At 40.3% G+C, this 16,474-nt stretch overlaps 1 protein-coding gene across 48 annotated transcripts in view; it reads right to left on the bottom strand.

The window, feature by feature from the left end:
• The window catches only part of Tfdp2 (transcription factor Dp 2), a 127,401-nt gene that overhangs the window by 18,260 nt on the left and 92,667 nt on the right, over positions 1–16,474 (bottom strand). For 13 of the 48 annotated variants that reach the window (NM_001184706.1, NM_178667.4, XM_006510962.4 and 10 more), the window contains 4 exons: positions 14,760–14,807; positions 10,260–10,422; positions 7,617–7,760; positions 4,947–5,015 (listed from right to left, as the gene is read on the bottom strand). In NM_001184706.1, the coding sequence (NP_001171635.1) occupies positions 4,947–5,015; positions 7,617–7,760; positions 10,260–10,422; positions 14,760–14,807 (424 nt within the window). Of the gene's footprint in view, positions 1–4,946; positions 5,016–7,616; positions 7,764–10,259; positions 10,423–14,759; positions 14,808–16,474 lie in introns of all 48 variants that reach the window. The other 35 variants (XM_030244195.1, XM_006510963.4, XM_030244187.1 and 32 more) reach the window with 4 other exon arrangements.

Raw genomic sequence — 16,474 nt, 5'->3', positions numbered from 1 at the left:
GAAGATACTTTCTGACCTGCAATATCAAATACTTACCAATTCTGCCAAATACAAATCTTACAAATTCTGCCTCTTTAAAATAATAAAATGTATTATTATTGTATGTGTGTGAGGTCATAGGGCACCTTTGGGGGGCTGGTCCTCTTCTTGTACCTTATGTGGTATTCTAGGAAGTGAACTCCGTTTGCCAGAGTTACAATCAAAATGTCTTTACCCACTAGCCATCATGGTGGCCTCAAATTTGATGTAAAAATAAAGAGTAACATTCATCACCTATATCCAAATATGCTTTTGTCTTTAATAAAAGGTAAAATTATTTTTAAATGAAGAATAAAATACTTTGAAATGAAATTTCTTTATCAACAAAATTATCACATCATATACAGGCTCCTCATAGAAGGGGTCACTTAGTGGAAGGTCCTGAACTAGATCACAATATCTTGGGAGCTGTTTGGATACTCTACCCAACCTTGTGGCCCCCATGCTGTGGGAGAGCCTCAATATATGAAGGAACATAAATGGGAATAAGGAGAGTCCTTACGTACTTACGACTCACTGTTAGACAGCATCAAACTTGTAGATGATGATGAAAGCAGTGGGAACAAAGGTAATTTAGTCTTTTTTATTTTTTTGGCATGCTGGAGATTGAACTAAAGGCCCGTTCTCACCAGGCAAGAATTCTACCACTGAGCTATACCCCTAACCTAATATTGTTATTTTCATAGTAAAAATAAAATTACCTCCCATGTACTGTGGACTGACTTCCTTATTTGTGGCCCCTTTTTGACTCCCTTTGGCTTTTTGTTCTTTTCAGACTCAATACCATCTGTTCCAGAAGCTGAACAGCATTAAGTGTCCCCCTTATGGGGACAGTTTAAGGCAGGAAAAGACAGTTATATATATGTAAAAGTAACATATGAGCCATCTATACATATAATGTAGTCAACTACTTATCTCAACTGTCAGCTTGACAAGAATCACCATGAGATGGACTTCTGGGCATGCCTGTGTGGGACTCTTGATAATATTAACTGAGGTGGCATTTTGGTTATTTTCTGTTGCTGTGATAAAATATTCTGACCAAAAACAACTCAGGGAAGGAAAGGGTTCATTTCAAACTCCCTGGGTGAACTCAACAGGAGCTCTGAAGAGAAACCGTGGGAGACTATTCATGGGTTTGTTTGCAGATCCACACTTTGCATTCTTCGACAGCCCAGAGCACTGGTCCAGGGAATGGTGCCATCCGTAGAGGCCTGGACTCTCCTACATCATTAACAACCAAGACAATCCCTAACAGACTTGCCATCTGATCTGGGCAACCTTGAAAACTATAGTTAAACCTAACTAGAGCACGTGAAAAGAGTGACTAATAGTTAACTTATGTCATAAAACAATGAGCTATGACACTAAGAAAAACCAAGCCAGTTCAGCTATAACAATTAATGTACAGGGACAACTTGGATAATTTATTTCCTATGATTACTCTGTAAATCTCATTTAATAAAAGGAATAAAAATGAAACATTAAGAGAAATTAAGTTGTATGTCTACAGAAAAGCTGCAGTTACTGTTTTTAATAATAGCTTGAGTTTCATTTATTGTCTGAAGCTACCTAATTCTATAAAATGTACCAGGCTACCCTCAGGTTAAAATCTATACATGTTTGGCTTGAGAGAAAGTAGAAGAAAAAAATTAAGACTTACAAATGATGGGCATATTTCTGGTATAAAGATAAGTGAAGGACAAGAAATACTCAACCTCATTCTTTGTGCCAGGCACTGAAACATTTGAAAGCCCTGTTTTATTTTATTATTGATTAGGATAGGGTCTCATGGCCTTGAACCTGCTATGTATTTGGCTTTGAACGTCTGATTCTACTCTTCTACTTCCCAAGTGCTAGGACTATAGGTATGTACCACTAAACCTGCTGGGGACTGAACCCAGAGCTTTGTGCATGGCAAAAGCTAAGCAAGCACTCTACTAACTGCACCCCTGTCTGGCAGTCCTTTTGTATGAGGACATTCCTGTCTCGCATTGCTCACTTTAACACAGGGATGATTACAGCCATGTCCTTAGAACTGATATCCCTTGCAGACAGATGCCTACTAGCTGCACTACAAACTTTTCTTCTCTGATGATCCTTGGGACAACGGCCATTTTTCTCCCCATTAGATAATTCTTGCCACACCAGCAGTGGCTTTAAGCCATTCTTTACTGAGGAGCCATCCTCTCTGTCTGATACTCTTCTTGCAAGAAAATAGATGGCAAACCAAGTGTTTTCAGGGATGAGGGCATCAAAAATACGTGGCCTGGGACAAAAGGGTGATATGGCCCTACATAATCAGACTACAGGAGAGAACTAGGAGATGGCATGAGCCTGAGCCACTGGCAGTGCAGAAATCCCTGTACCTGAACTAGCCCCTTCCTGGGACAGATTAGACAGTACTAACTGTCCTCTGTGAACAGGCTGGAGATGCCCCTCCAGGTGGACTAGGGAATTCAGGTAGGGGAAGGGAACCCACCACCCAAGACTTCTCTGTCTTTTCTCCTCCTTCATGTTACACATAGGATAAAATGGCTGTAAGAGTCTCTGAAGTTGCTACTTGACTGCCTTCACAATGGGCAGAATTAGATTTTCAGACACTTAAGACAGAAAAGGTTCTGATAGTCCCAATAACTCCTGGATGCTGGTTAAAAAAAAAAGAAAAAGAAAAAATTAGATGCCTTAGCCGGGTATAGCACTCTGGAGGGAGAGGCAGGTAGATGTCTGAGTTTGAGGCCTGCCTAGTCTCCATAGTAAGTTCCGGGGCTATATAAAGTGATCGGGTCTTTAAAACAAACAAACAAACAAACAAACAAACAAACACTGGCCCAACTCTGCATGAGAGGGAGGATGATCTAACATTCCTATCAACTTTCTTTTATTTTCAAGACTATCTGAACTGGCCCACAATTGTCCTGCTCCTTTGTCAGCCTCTGTGGTTTGGCTCTGCACCTCTGAAATCAAGAGAGCCACTACCCAGCCCTATAGCCCTATCACCGGAGTCTTGCTGCTGACAACTCAAGACTATAGCTCACCTAAAAAAAAACCATGGGCTGGGACCCCTATCACAGGGTATGTTTGCCTCTTCAGAGCAGCATGTTGCTGGCGCTCCAGCACCCCAGCAGTAAGGCAGACACGCAGCCTGATACCTGAGTCTTCTTTTCTTCAAACCCATATATTCTAACTTGGCAGTCCTGGTTCCCTGCTACCCTGCCCATCGTACCACAGAGGAACTCAAGAAGACAACCTTGAGGCCTCTAGCGTGGTTCCCTTGCAGGAGAAGAGGGGAAACTTTAGACCCATTCTTGTTAGCAGAGCTTAAAGATATCAAAAGGGGAATTAGGTAGTTTCCCTGAGAATCTTGGTCAGCGTGTACAGACATCGTAGCATCTAAACAGCCTTTACAGCATGGCCTGGAGAGAGTTCATGCTCATTTCAGACAAGACCTTGACCTTGGAAGAAGAAAGACAAAGGCCAAGAGTGGCTGGTAATGACTACTATATGGCCCAGATCCAAGATGCACAGGACCAAGTTCCCACAGGAGTCCAGGAGGTCTCTCTGAGTGATCCATCCAGAGACTCCTGTGGTCACTGGAAGAGAAAGCAATTTATCATACTTGAGAGGATTTAAGGAAAGCGGAGATCAAATCCATAATTACTCTTAGTGAAGGCCATTTGCCAGAGAGAAGCAAACCTCCTTTTATTCTCCAGAGGGGAAAGAAAACATAAGAAAACATACTAATCTAACATTGGATTCTCCAGAGGGGAAAGAAGACATAAGAACACATACTAATGTAGCACTGGAATGCTGGAGGACAAGGTCCTCCTGAAAGACAAATTCGTCACCCAACCATCCCCAGATATCCATAGAAAACTTCAAACCCTGCTGGCTAGGCGAAGAGCCTGGACCAATCTGTCTAGACTACCATCTTAGTGTTTTACAAACAGAACCTGGAAAGGGAGCAGTAAGAGGACAAATGACAATAACCTCCTGGCTGCTAGGAAAGCTACCCGAGGAAGGCCCATCCTGAAGTACTCCTCTAGAACAGGCTTCCTCTGCGGCCAGCCAGGGTAAGACGAGTTATGTCTCACCCCTTCCTCAACCCTTTCCCTACTGCTGAGGCAATTCCTGGAGGGCGAGATGGCCCATGAGCAACAAGAGCTTGGAAGCAGCTCTCCATCCGAGCATGGACGGGTCCTCTGGAGACTCACCTCTCCAGAACCAACTTGAGGAGCCCCACATAACTTTATAAGATGGCACACCATGAACTTCCTAGTGGATACAGAAACCCGAGGCTTCATGTTGCCCTTTTCTCCAGGTCCCCAGTCCCAGAAAACAGCCAGTTCAGGGCCAAATTGGGCCAGCTCTGGAGATGTGTTTACACAGCTGCCAGCCTGTCAATGGAGAAGCCTTCCTTTCCAAAACTCGTTCCTCATTTTGCCTCCTCTTTGTGGCAGAAATAATTTCTCTCAGCATGAAGTGGGACTTGTTCTGCCTCTGATAGGGAACCTATATCTGCCTCTGGTGGAAGACAATATACAACTTTTAGTACAGACTACATGAAGAGACTATAGAGGTCAGGCCAAAAAGGCTTGCCAGTTCTGATACATCTGAAAGAGCCCATCTTAGGGACAAAACAACAAACAGCAAAACTCCTCCATAGTTTGACTTCTGGGTAAGAGTGAACCCGCAAAGGGAGCTGCTGCACCCAAGGTGGACTTGGGAGTTAGGGATGAGGGTAAATGTGACAGATGGAGATCCAGAAGGGCTGAGCATTCACAATCAGTGAGCAACAACTTGTGTGGCTGTTGATATGCTTCCAGATAGTATCTGATGACACTGTAACTATCAAACACACTGGCTTTAGGAGCAAACAGGCAGAGAAAAATATGCCAAATCTTTACCTGAAGGAGAAGTTCTTGTAGCTGGGCTCGCTTCTGCTTTATCCGTTCTATCCGCCTCTGCTTCTCGATCTTTAAAACGTAAGTTATAAAAACAAACAAATCTTTAAATCATTCTTTAAACATTTATTTTTACTTTATGAGTGTTTTACCTCCATGTGTGTCTACGCACCACATGTATGCCTGATGTCTGGTTTCCTTGGAAGCTAGAAGAGGGCATTAGATCCCCTGGAGTTATAGATGGTTCTAAGCTACCATGTGGGTGTCAGGAACTAAACCCTGGTCCTCTACAAGAGCATCGAGTGCTCTCAGCCACCAAGTCACCTCTCCCGCTCCCAAAGAGAATCTAAAATAAAGTTGTTCTTTCACCTTTTGCTGTTGTGTTTTTTGAAACAGGGTCTCCCTCTGTAGCTCATGCTAGGCTCAAACTCAACATCTTCTTGCCAACCTTTGCTTCATTTCTTCTTTGACATATCAAGTAAATAGCCTTTCTCACTGCTTCAGCCATATTTCCTGTTTGCTCCTCTGATCTATACTAGGAGTCCTTTTTCATAGTTCTACTAACCATTACTGCCCTTTGTATTACTTAAAAGTCATGTGACCATCTATCTGTGGGACACTGCGCTAAGAATAAAGGCTACGCCCTCCCTGCCAGTTATGCCCACACCCATCCTTTCTCTAATGTGCCTCTCTGACCTACTTAGCTCAGACCATATCCTTCCTTCTCTGTTACATTTCCCCCTTCTACCAGGTATGTTTTATTTAAAAAATCTTTTTTGAGACACAGTGCTACTATGTCACTCAAACCTGACAGGATCTTGTGATCCTCCTGCCTCCACCTTCTAAGTGCTGGAATTACAGGTGCAGACTGTTGGATCCAGCATTCTAAAAATAGCTTCCCACTGTTTCCAGATCAGGCCTACGCTGTCTAACATTCAGAAATGAGTGTATCACTTCTCTACAGCTATGTATCTTGGCCACATTTAGCTATAAGCACACTTTCTTGTGCCTGTCTTGGTCCATGAAACAAATGCCCTCTCCACCCTTAAGCATTTGACAAATTTCTGTTCTCCTCTCCCCCTCTTCCATCCATCCCTGCTTTCATGGCCATGCCCTCCCTGCCTCCTCCTTAGATAGAATCAGGGCCCATTCATACACGGCAAGAGCTCTAACACAGAGTTCTTACCTTGAGCCCAGATTAAATCACATTTTGACAACTTTTCTACTTTTCATCTCCTTTAATAAAGGAACTGTTCCTTAGGGTCTTGATTTTAGTGCTAAACTTTGTCTTTTCTGTAGTTAAGGACATGGTAATGTTAGTGGATTTTAGCTTATGGGTCTTTAGTATCACCTTAATATTATTGATAATGTAATTAAAATGATGTTCAAATTTTACTTAGGAAGAAGAGAAGGGAGACACTTCTACTGTAGCACATAAAAACACTACCCTGTAGCCTTTGATGAATGTCTTTTTTTTCTGTCATTAATAATAATAACAACAACAACAATTCTAGGTTGGGTGGAGTACTGAGTAAAATTTGAAACCAACTGTAATTATCTCCATGAGCCACTGTTAACCTCAGTTTATATGGTCTTAACAGTAAAATTACAACAAACCAAGTTAGAAACACTGTGACAGGAAACACTCATTTAAGGACATTTTTCTACAGTGCTTAAAATTAACCAAGCTAAAATGCTTTTAAATATTATTCTAGAATTAATGAAGGCCACATATGACACGCTGCCCCGTCACTTACTAACAGTGAGTCAAAGGTAGATCTAACTTCCATAGTTATCATTAGGATATTGAATAAACAACACAGGAAACAAGCCACCAGCTTGAGCTATTGTTTGTATAAAATAGATTTACTTTGCATCAAAATAATCAAGTAAGATTAGATTTGCAGGGCAGTGGTGGCGCATGCCTTTGATCCCATCACTTGGGAGGCAGAGGCAGGTGGATTTCTGAGTTCGAGGCCAGCCTGGCCTACAAAGTGAGTTCTAGGATAGCCAGGGCTACACAGAGAAACGCTGTCTCTTGAAAAACAAAACAAAAAATTAGATTTGTTAGATAACCTACCAAAATTCATTGGCAGATACTTAGATTTATATTAGAATAAAAGGAGGGCTGGAGAGTCGGCTCAGCGGTTAAGAGCACTGACTACTCTTCCAGAGGTCCTGAGTTTGATTTCCAGCAACCACATGGTGGCTCACAGCCATCTATAATGGAATTGATGCCCTCTTGTAAGAAATGACAAAAATGAAACCCATTCATTTAACTTTGTTGATGATCTTGTGTTGGTTTTTCATTGCTGGTCTGTTTTGAGACAGGGTATATACTAAGTCTAGCTTTGAACCAAATAATTGAGATGATCTTGACCCTCGATCCTCCTCCTGCTTCCTAGGTGCCGGGATTAGAGGTATATGCCGTCATCACCTTCATGCCCAACCCACTCATTGACACTTTGTTCCTCAGTTCCAGGTTTTGTAAATAAACTGCGAACTGTATCTCCAAAACTCCTCCAGTTCAAAATATTCCAGAGTCTTAAAGTAATGTTAAAGTAAAGCAAACATGAACAACTAGGAACATTTTAACATCACATAATTATATTTCTAAATGGAAATGTCTTGCATGCAAAACCCAGCTAACTATCTAGGAGCGCTCCTCCTTACTTCCAGGTTCTGGCATTCCTGAGCAGAATTGGTAGGCAGGCCAATCCACTTGATTTCTTTTTTTTCCTTTGAAATTATGTTCATCGCCATTAGTACATTTAAAGCATCATAAACTCTTCGTCTAATGTTCTTCTGATCATAAGCCTGCTAAAAAATGTTTTTATTAAGTGGTGAATTTTAAAGGTTATCTTTCACATGCTGTTGATATTAATAATAGTATCTCCCAAGTATGGAAAAAATTCTATGCCCAGTGAAAGCATCTTCAGAATGTAATATGTAACTAAGACACTTGTAAACTTTTTTTTATACATCTTTACTTGTGTGTGTTCTTGCTATATTGTCTCTGTAGAGTTCCAAGGAGCACTTGTGGAAGGAAGCCCAATGTCTTTCCCATCGCACGAACCCTGCGACTGACCTCAGGCCATCAGGCTTGCTAGAAAATGCTTTGTCAGCTTAGGCATCTAAGCTGCTCTGAAGACACTTTTCATTTATTTGTCTATCTATTTTTCAGATTGTTCTGAGGGTTGAACCACGGGCCTCATGCATGCTAAAAGAGTGTTCTACCACTGGTTATAGCTCCAGCACTGAAGCCACCTTTAACACAAACAACCTCAGAAACAAACATTATACTACCACTACACTGACAAAAAACTACAGGGTTTTCTTGGGTGGGAGAGGAGGACTAAAAATGGAAGCTTGGAGAGGTAGAAAACATAAAGATGTAGGTAAGTTTCAGCTGCATAAAAAGTTCTTTTAAGAAGTCCAAGATAGGGGGCTGGAGAGATGGCTCAGCAGTTAAGAGCACTGACCGCTCTTCCAGAGGTCCTGAGTTCAAATCCCAGCAACCACATGATGACTCACAACCATCTGTAATGGGATCGGATGCCCTCTTCTGGTGTGTCTGAAGACAGCTACAGTGTACTCATATAAATAAAATAAATAAATCTTTAAAAAAAAAGAAATTCAAGATATATAAAAATTAATATCTATAACAAATGTACACATAGAGAGGTAAAGTATTCAAAGTGCCTGCATTATTAGGAAGAATTTTTTTTTTAAAGATTTATTTATTTATTTATTATATGTAAGTACACTGTAGCTGTCTTCAGACACACCAGAAGAGGGCATCAGATCTCATTACAGGTGGCTGCTGGGATTTGAACTTCGGACCTTCAGAAGAGCAGTTGGGTGCTCTTACCCACTGAGCCATCTCACCAGCCCCTATTTGGAAGAATTTTATACGTTAAAACCACCAGGGGCTAGGGAGATGGCTGAGTAGGTAAGTGCTTGCGAGAACCTGCGTCTGGATCCCTATTGCCCATGTAAGAGTTTGCATCTGCAGCCCCAATACAAGGGCGGGTGAAGACATATAGACCCTAGGTGTTCACTGGCCTCCCAAGCTAGCCAATCATTAGGCTTCAAGTCTAGTGAGAAACGCAGGCTCATGTGAGGATGTCAGGAATGGTACTGTCTTTCATCCCAGCACTTGACAGGAATGAAACTATGTCTTTAATCCCAGCACTTGGGAGGCAGAAGCAGGTGGTGCTCTATGAGTTCAAGGGCAGTCTGGTCTGCTCGGTGATTCCAGGCCAGTCAGATATGCAAACTGAGACCCTATCTATAAACAAACAAACACACAAGAGGGCATTGGATTCCATTACAGATGGTTGTGAGACACCACGTGGTTGCTGGTTGCTGAACTCAGGTCCTCTGGAAGAGCAGTAAGTGCTCTTAACCACTGAGCCATCTCTCCAGCCCAAGACTTTATTGAATGAATAAATTTACAGTGATTTGTATCATGAGGTTCTTATCTTGTTGTACATAGGAAGTTCTTAACAACAAAACAAATCAATTAAATGTGATAATAAAGGATAGTGGGGACCACTGAGCCCATTGAAATATAAAATGAAATCTAAATCAATAAAAAGTTTAAATTATGGAACTGAATATAAATATTGTATTTTATTGTATTATAGGGTTCATTTAACATTATTTTCTGGGTAAAATCCTAGGATTCTGAACTTTTCTATTTTTGTTTATTTGACATGGCAGTGTGTGTGTGAAGGGGAGGGGAGTCTCACTATGTAGCCCAGGTTAGCCTTATGCTCATTATACTGTAAGCTGGCTTCAATCTCCTAAGTGCCCCAAAATTTACATGACCTCAATATTATATTTTAAAATATTGCCAGAGTCGGACAGTGGTAGCACACACCTTTAATCCCAGCACTTAGGAGGCAGAGGCAGGCAGATCTCTGAGTTTAAGGCTAGCCTAGTCTACAAAGCAAGTTCCAGGATAGCCAAGACTAAACAGAGAAATCTTGACTCGAAAAAACAAAAAAGTTTATCTTTGTGGGCTACTGACACTCACCAGCAGGGTAAAGCATTTCCCATGTGCTCCTGATGAACTCAGGTGAAGGTGGAAGGAGGAGGCTGATCTCACAACATTGTCCTCTGACCTCTACAATTGTCCTCTGTCATGGTATGCATGTGCCCACAAATATCACATACACAAACATACAAATAAATAGGGAATTCTCACTTAAAGGATTTCCAAGTGTCCAGATTCCTCACATCTATGATATAAACCAATAGATATACTGGACACAGGACTCACACTCTGTGCATAATCCATGATCCACTTACCGAATCAGCTGCCAGATGGTTATTTGAGTTGGTAAACTCAGATACCAGCTCATCAGCTACCTCATTGTATGACGTTGTGCCTTTCCGCTGAACTTTCTCACACACCTTCATTGAAAAATGTCTCAAGCCTTTCCCATTTTTATCTCCTTTTTTGCTTCGTTTACTAGAAGAGAAATAGATTGATGAAAAAAATTAATGTTCTATTATACTTAGAGACTTCCTCTACAAAACTATGTAAAAAAGCCAGAAGATAATCACTTTGTTTCTGTTACAAATGAAGAAAATTTAAACTGAATAGAGGAATGTTTTCAAATTTAATTTTTATCTTAAGAACTTAACAATACATAGAATGCTTTTCTATAATTTCATTCATTTAGTAAGCAAGTATTGACAAAATTATTGCTATATGCCAGTCACTATTAGATACTGGAAATAAATTTGTAAAAAGCTATAGTAACTCTACCTCCTAAGCTATAGTAACTCTACCTCCTAAGCTATAGTAACTCTACCTCCTAAGCTATAGTAACTCTACCTCCTAAGCTATAGTAACTCTACCTCCTAAGCTATAGTAACTCTACCTCCTAAGCTATAGTAACTCTACCTCCTAAGCTATAGTAACTCTACCTCCTAAGCTATAGTAACTCTACCTCCTAAGCTATAATAACTCTACCTCCTAAGCTATAGTAACTCTACCTCCTAAGCTATAGTAACTCTACCTCCTAAGCTATAGTAACTCTACCTCCTAAGGTTATGTGATAGTTAATACTTATCTTTTCTTTGACATTAAAACTATCACTATCTCAGTTCTTACCCATTATACGAGCATCATACACACACACACACACACACACACACACACACACACACACACACACACACACAAACTGTTTTAGGGACCAGAAATATAACAATGCCAGTGAAATTCTTTTCCTCAATGAGTCGTAGAGCATGATGATAAAACACATAACGAAAGGTAAAAGTGCCAGGCCACAGTTATTGCAATGCTTTGTGGGAAGTGTGAAGATGGACAGCTATTCTAACCTGCAGGAAAATGACTTGCAGGGAGAGTCACCGACATTGAGCAAAGGCCAAAGGAAGGATGTGAGGTGAACTTTAGTCAGGAGAAGCAGCAGAAATACAGAACAGAGAAAACAGATAATACACAAAATAGTGAAAACAAGTAGGGCAGAGTCAGTCAGTACAACATGCGAGGTAAGCCATCACAGACACAATGAAGACCAGGCTGTGCCTTAACAATGAGGCAAACGAATCTGACTTCATCCCATCATGATCATCAGCATAATCTGACTTATTAACAAATTATTTACATGTTCTGTGTTATGTACAAAAAAGGCACTAACCATGTTCTTTCAAAAAGACATCTTCCTTCATTTCCCTACATTCCTGCTGTGATTGTCAACTTGACTACATCTATAATTAACTAAACCCAAGCTGCTAGTTTTCTTTTCTAATTTGTATTTCTTCAAACAGGGTCTCACTAGGTATCTCCGGCTAGTTTGGAACTCACTACATGGGGAAGGCTAGCCTCAAACTCATAAAGATCCAGTTGCATCTGCCTTCAGATTTTTCCTCCCTCCCTCTTTTTGTTTTGTTTTTTTGAGACAGGGTTTTCTGTGTAACAGCTTTGGTTGACTTGGAATTCACTCTGTAGACCAGGCTAACCTTAAACTCAAGAGATTAAGTTTCTGCCTGCTTCTGCCTCCCGTGTGCTGGGAGCAAAGGTGCGCACCATCTTGCCAGATCATTGGGATTTTCTTAGTCAGTCTATTTGAAACAAAGAGATTCACCATAATTCTCAGCCACACCTTCTGGTGGCAGCCCAGATAAAGAACATGCAATACGGAAATTCTGCCTTTTGCCTGCTTGTCCTTGATCTCACTGGCAAGCTCCTCTGTCCTATGGCTGAAGCATTCCTTCAATAGTTTTAGATCCAATTCCTTCAGGATTTCAACATTCACCAAAGACCAGTAGCTCTCCAGGAACCTTCCAGAACTCCAGCTCCAGACTGGAGGGACTCACAGACTGAATTACTATGTGCTTCTTGGCTTTTTCCACTATGAAACAGCCATTGCTGGACTACCCAGACCACACCCTATAAACCAGTCTAAATTGCTTTTTAGTGTGTGTGTGTGTGTGTATTCTTTCTAGTACTTCTGTTCCTTTAGAGAATAATAACGAATACAATTAGGAAAGACTCATTAATGGATCCCAAAGTACAGGCACTGTATCTTACAGGCTACTTTTAAAATGCAGTGAAACCACTAAGTGGTTTTTGAGTTGCACAGTGAGATACTTACTGACTTATGCAGAAACTCTTGTGTTAAAGTGAAAGGTAAATTTATGGGAAAATAGGAGGTGAAAGAAAAGTCAGCTAAGAAGCCAACTACAACAGCTGAGCGGATGACCTGGAACTGGGTCAGTGGAAGGGAAAAGGGACAGACAGAACTGCAAAAAGTAGTGAAACTAAGAATCTGATTGATATGGAGAGAAAGAAACAGAGAAATAGCAAAGTCTGAATTGAGTGCTTAAGTAGTAGTAGGTACACTCTGAGGGGCTGGTGAGATGGCTCAATAGATAAAGGTGTTTGTCTCCAAGTCCAATGACCCCAGTTAGACCTGGACCCCAAACAGGAAAATAACTGATTCCATTAAATTGTCCTCTCACTTACATAATTGTTTAGTGGCATATGCACACCAACACTGATAAACACAAAATCAATCAATCAATCAACCAATCAATCAATGTAATTTTGAAAATGTTAGGGCTAGAGAGATGACTCAGCAGTTTCCAGCATCCACATCAGGCAGCCCCTAGCCACCCCAACTCCAGCTCTAGGAGATCCAATGCTCTCTCTGGCCTTCGAGAGCACCCACATGTATGTGACATACAAGCGCGCGCGCGCGACACACACACACACACACACAGAGCCAAGCACAATGACACAAATGACACATACCTGTAATACTAACACTTGGAAGGCTCAAAAATGAAAAGCAAAGAGAAACAAACACACACACACATACACACACACACACACACCAAAACACACACACAAAACCTAAAATTTTAAAACCACCAACAAAACAGTCCCCCCAAACCCTTATTTCATTAAGTAGGAGTGTGTGTGAGAGAGAGTCTAGGATAGTTAGGTAGGTCCTCTGCTCTTACAGAGGACCCAGTTTGGTTTCTAGCATCTACTTGGTAGCTCACAACCATCTGTTAAACTCCAGCACCAGGAAATCTGACGTCTTCTCGGCACAGAATGTGTGTGTGTGTGTGTGTGTGTGTGTGTGTGTGTGTGTATGTGTGTGTAGGCAAAACAGTAAATACATCTAAGGAAACTTTTAATATTTATGGGTATATGCATGAATTCCTATTCAGCACATACTTACAACACTAATAAGTCAATCTATATTTAGTTTTATAGATGTGCCAACTTCCAAAAATTATTGTAATAATTTGTCCTGCCTTCAGTAGCACAGGAGCACTTTAGGTGCTTCATATTCTTGCAGAAATCAATACTGTCTTTTTCCTGGTAGCGATTTGGTAGATACAATGAATACTACATTGTGATTTTCACTTGTTTTTATTTTTTTTTTACTGACTAATGCTGATGAGTATTTTTTAGTAAGTTTGTTAACTATTTCTATTTGTTGCTAGAATAAGATTCTATTATTTTATTTTTTCAGTTAAGGAAAGGGTCTCACACTAGCTCAGGCTGGCTTACAATTCCCTAAGAGCTAGGGATGTTGTAAAAACCACTGGCAAGGCTTTATTAATGGAACAATCATCTTATCAGGTCAATGGACCCTGAGATGACAGCTCACATTTTAATACACTGTAATACTATTATGGTACCTAGTACAGTGGGCAGCATGCTGTTTTGAACTTAGGCTAATACAAGGGCTCTAAGCCAATAGCTCTTCTCTTTTTCCTCCTGCTAGTGCTGAGAATGGAACTAGGACTAATTAACATCATACAGAGCTGCACTACTGAGCCATATTCCCAGCTCTTTAACTGATTAGTCCTTAATGCCAGAGGTAACTGACTTGAGAGACATTTATACATTATGTGCTTCTGATACACAATCAGGAAGGAGAATCATGCACTGATATTCTAAGGAAAGATGACCTCATACCCTGAAAAGCAGCTAGAGAAGTGTTTACTGTGATCTAAAACTATTTAAAAGCAAAGCAAAACAAAACAAACAAACTAAAAAAAGTCTCAACAACTGTTTAAAAGTTTGGATAAGTTAGGGTACTATGGAGTGTACTCGCTTTGGAAGAACACTGTCTTCCCCAAAACAAGAGAGGGGCCTAAATGACAAATGTCACAAGCTATCTACTGAAACTGCAAATCAGAGAATTGAAAATCTCAGTGTAGAATGAAATGATGGTAGAAACTAAATAAAGTTAAAGTTGCAAAGGAAACTCCCCTCTTTCCATAGTGAAATATGAAACAAAGCAGACTTATACTCACCTTTCTGAAAAATCAGAGTCTATAAATTCTCTAGCTCGTTTTCTATCACTAAAAAGACAAAAAGATAGCTTAAGCACAACACATAAACACAACTCTATTTCTTAAATAATTTATTATAAACTGTCTCACTCTACACTGAATGTATACAAAAGAAAACTTATTTTCACAAAGATAAAGATATGACAATATAATAATACAAAATTGGCATAAGTTCAATGAATACTTGGGGAGAAAAACAGTATAGATTTACAAATTAATTTTTATAAAACTGTTTTGTCTTTATAGTATATGAATTGAATGTACGTCTGTCAATGCGTATATGGCATGAAGCATGAAGCACTTGACAGGGCTGTTACTGCAATAGCTAGTGTAGCCTTGAAACGAGGTGGGTTTTACAGTTTGTTTGTTCCACATTCACAGGCTGGAACCAAAGCAGTACGTCATCAAGTATTTAACTCCTCAAGTAATAAAACTTCAACAGTGATAAAAATAAGGTTTGGAGTATTACTTTAATATTTTCCTTTCACCCTTTTAATTTTTATGTATGTGTGTGTATGTGTTTATGTGTGTCTAAGCCACAGGAATGTGGGTGCCCACAGAGGCATATGTAGTGTCAGATGTCTCGGAGTTAGGTGGTTATGAGCCATATGATGTGGGTGCTAGGAACCAAACTCTGTGCCTTTGTAAGAACAAGTGTTCTTAAGGACTTCGCCTCTTCTTCACCTTTGCTTTTCTTTCTTGCAAGCTTCCACTCTGCCCCACCAAACTCCACCCCTGTGAGAGAGACAAGGTTTTCCTATGTGACCCAGGCTGCCCCCAAGAGCTCTCATTTTGCCTCTCTGGTTATCTTGCCTCAGTCTCCCCAGTTCTGGGATTACTGCAATGCACTCCTTCCTGTTAATTACCTTTTATAGAAGATGGGGTGCTGAGGAAACAGAGAAGAAAGGCTAGCAGAAAGCATTTCATAAACAAAGATGAATAGGGGTTTGGTAGTAATGGTGGTAAAATGGTAACAAAAGAAATATTGCCTATATTTATTTTTAAAAAATTGAGGGAGGTTTTCATGAAAATGTTAATACATTTGTCCTCTTTTCCTAGTTTCTTTCCTGAATTTTAGGAAAGTTGAAGGAAGACTCATGAATGAAAACAACACTGAACATAACTCCTTCCTGATGTGTCAAAACAATGTAAAATTCATTTTTATATCTCCAAAGCAGCTAAATATTATAATCATAAAAGTAGTCCTATTTTAGAATTTTAAAGTCAGGAGATCTAGTTGTAAGTTAAATTGTTTTTCTCAGCTCACACATGGTTGTACTCATTGGGCATGCAGGAACCTGCCTATGGGCAGCTCCAGGCTGCAGGCAAGCTTGGGCTACAGACTGAGCCTGATTATGATTGGCGATTTTAAAGCAATATATTAGTTTGTAAAGATCTAAACCAGTTGGGTATCAGAACAACTAACTGTAATCTCAATGTTCAAAAGGCTGAGGCAGAAGGGTCACTGAGAGTTCAATGCCAGTTGCACTATGTATCATGTACCAGGTTAGCCAGAGTTATATCCCAAGACTCTGTCTCAAACAACAAAAACCACCAAATTCTGAGCAACCTGTAATCCCAGAAGGTACAGGCAGTCTGACCAGGACACCATCTTAAGACCTCCCAAAACAAAATAAATAAATCCCCCTCCCAAAAACCAACCAGTAGAACTAGAT

The sequence above is a fragment of the Mus musculus genome, chromosome 9 (assembly GCF_000001635.26).
Source record: "Mus musculus strain C57BL/6J chromosome 9, GRCm38.p6 C57BL/6J".
NCBI classification, from domain to species: Eukaryota; Metazoa; Chordata; class Mammalia; order Rodentia; family Muridae; genus Mus; species Mus musculus.
The sequence above is the reverse complement of the archived record's forward strand: the minus strand, read 5'-3'. Positions and strand labels throughout refer to the sequence as shown.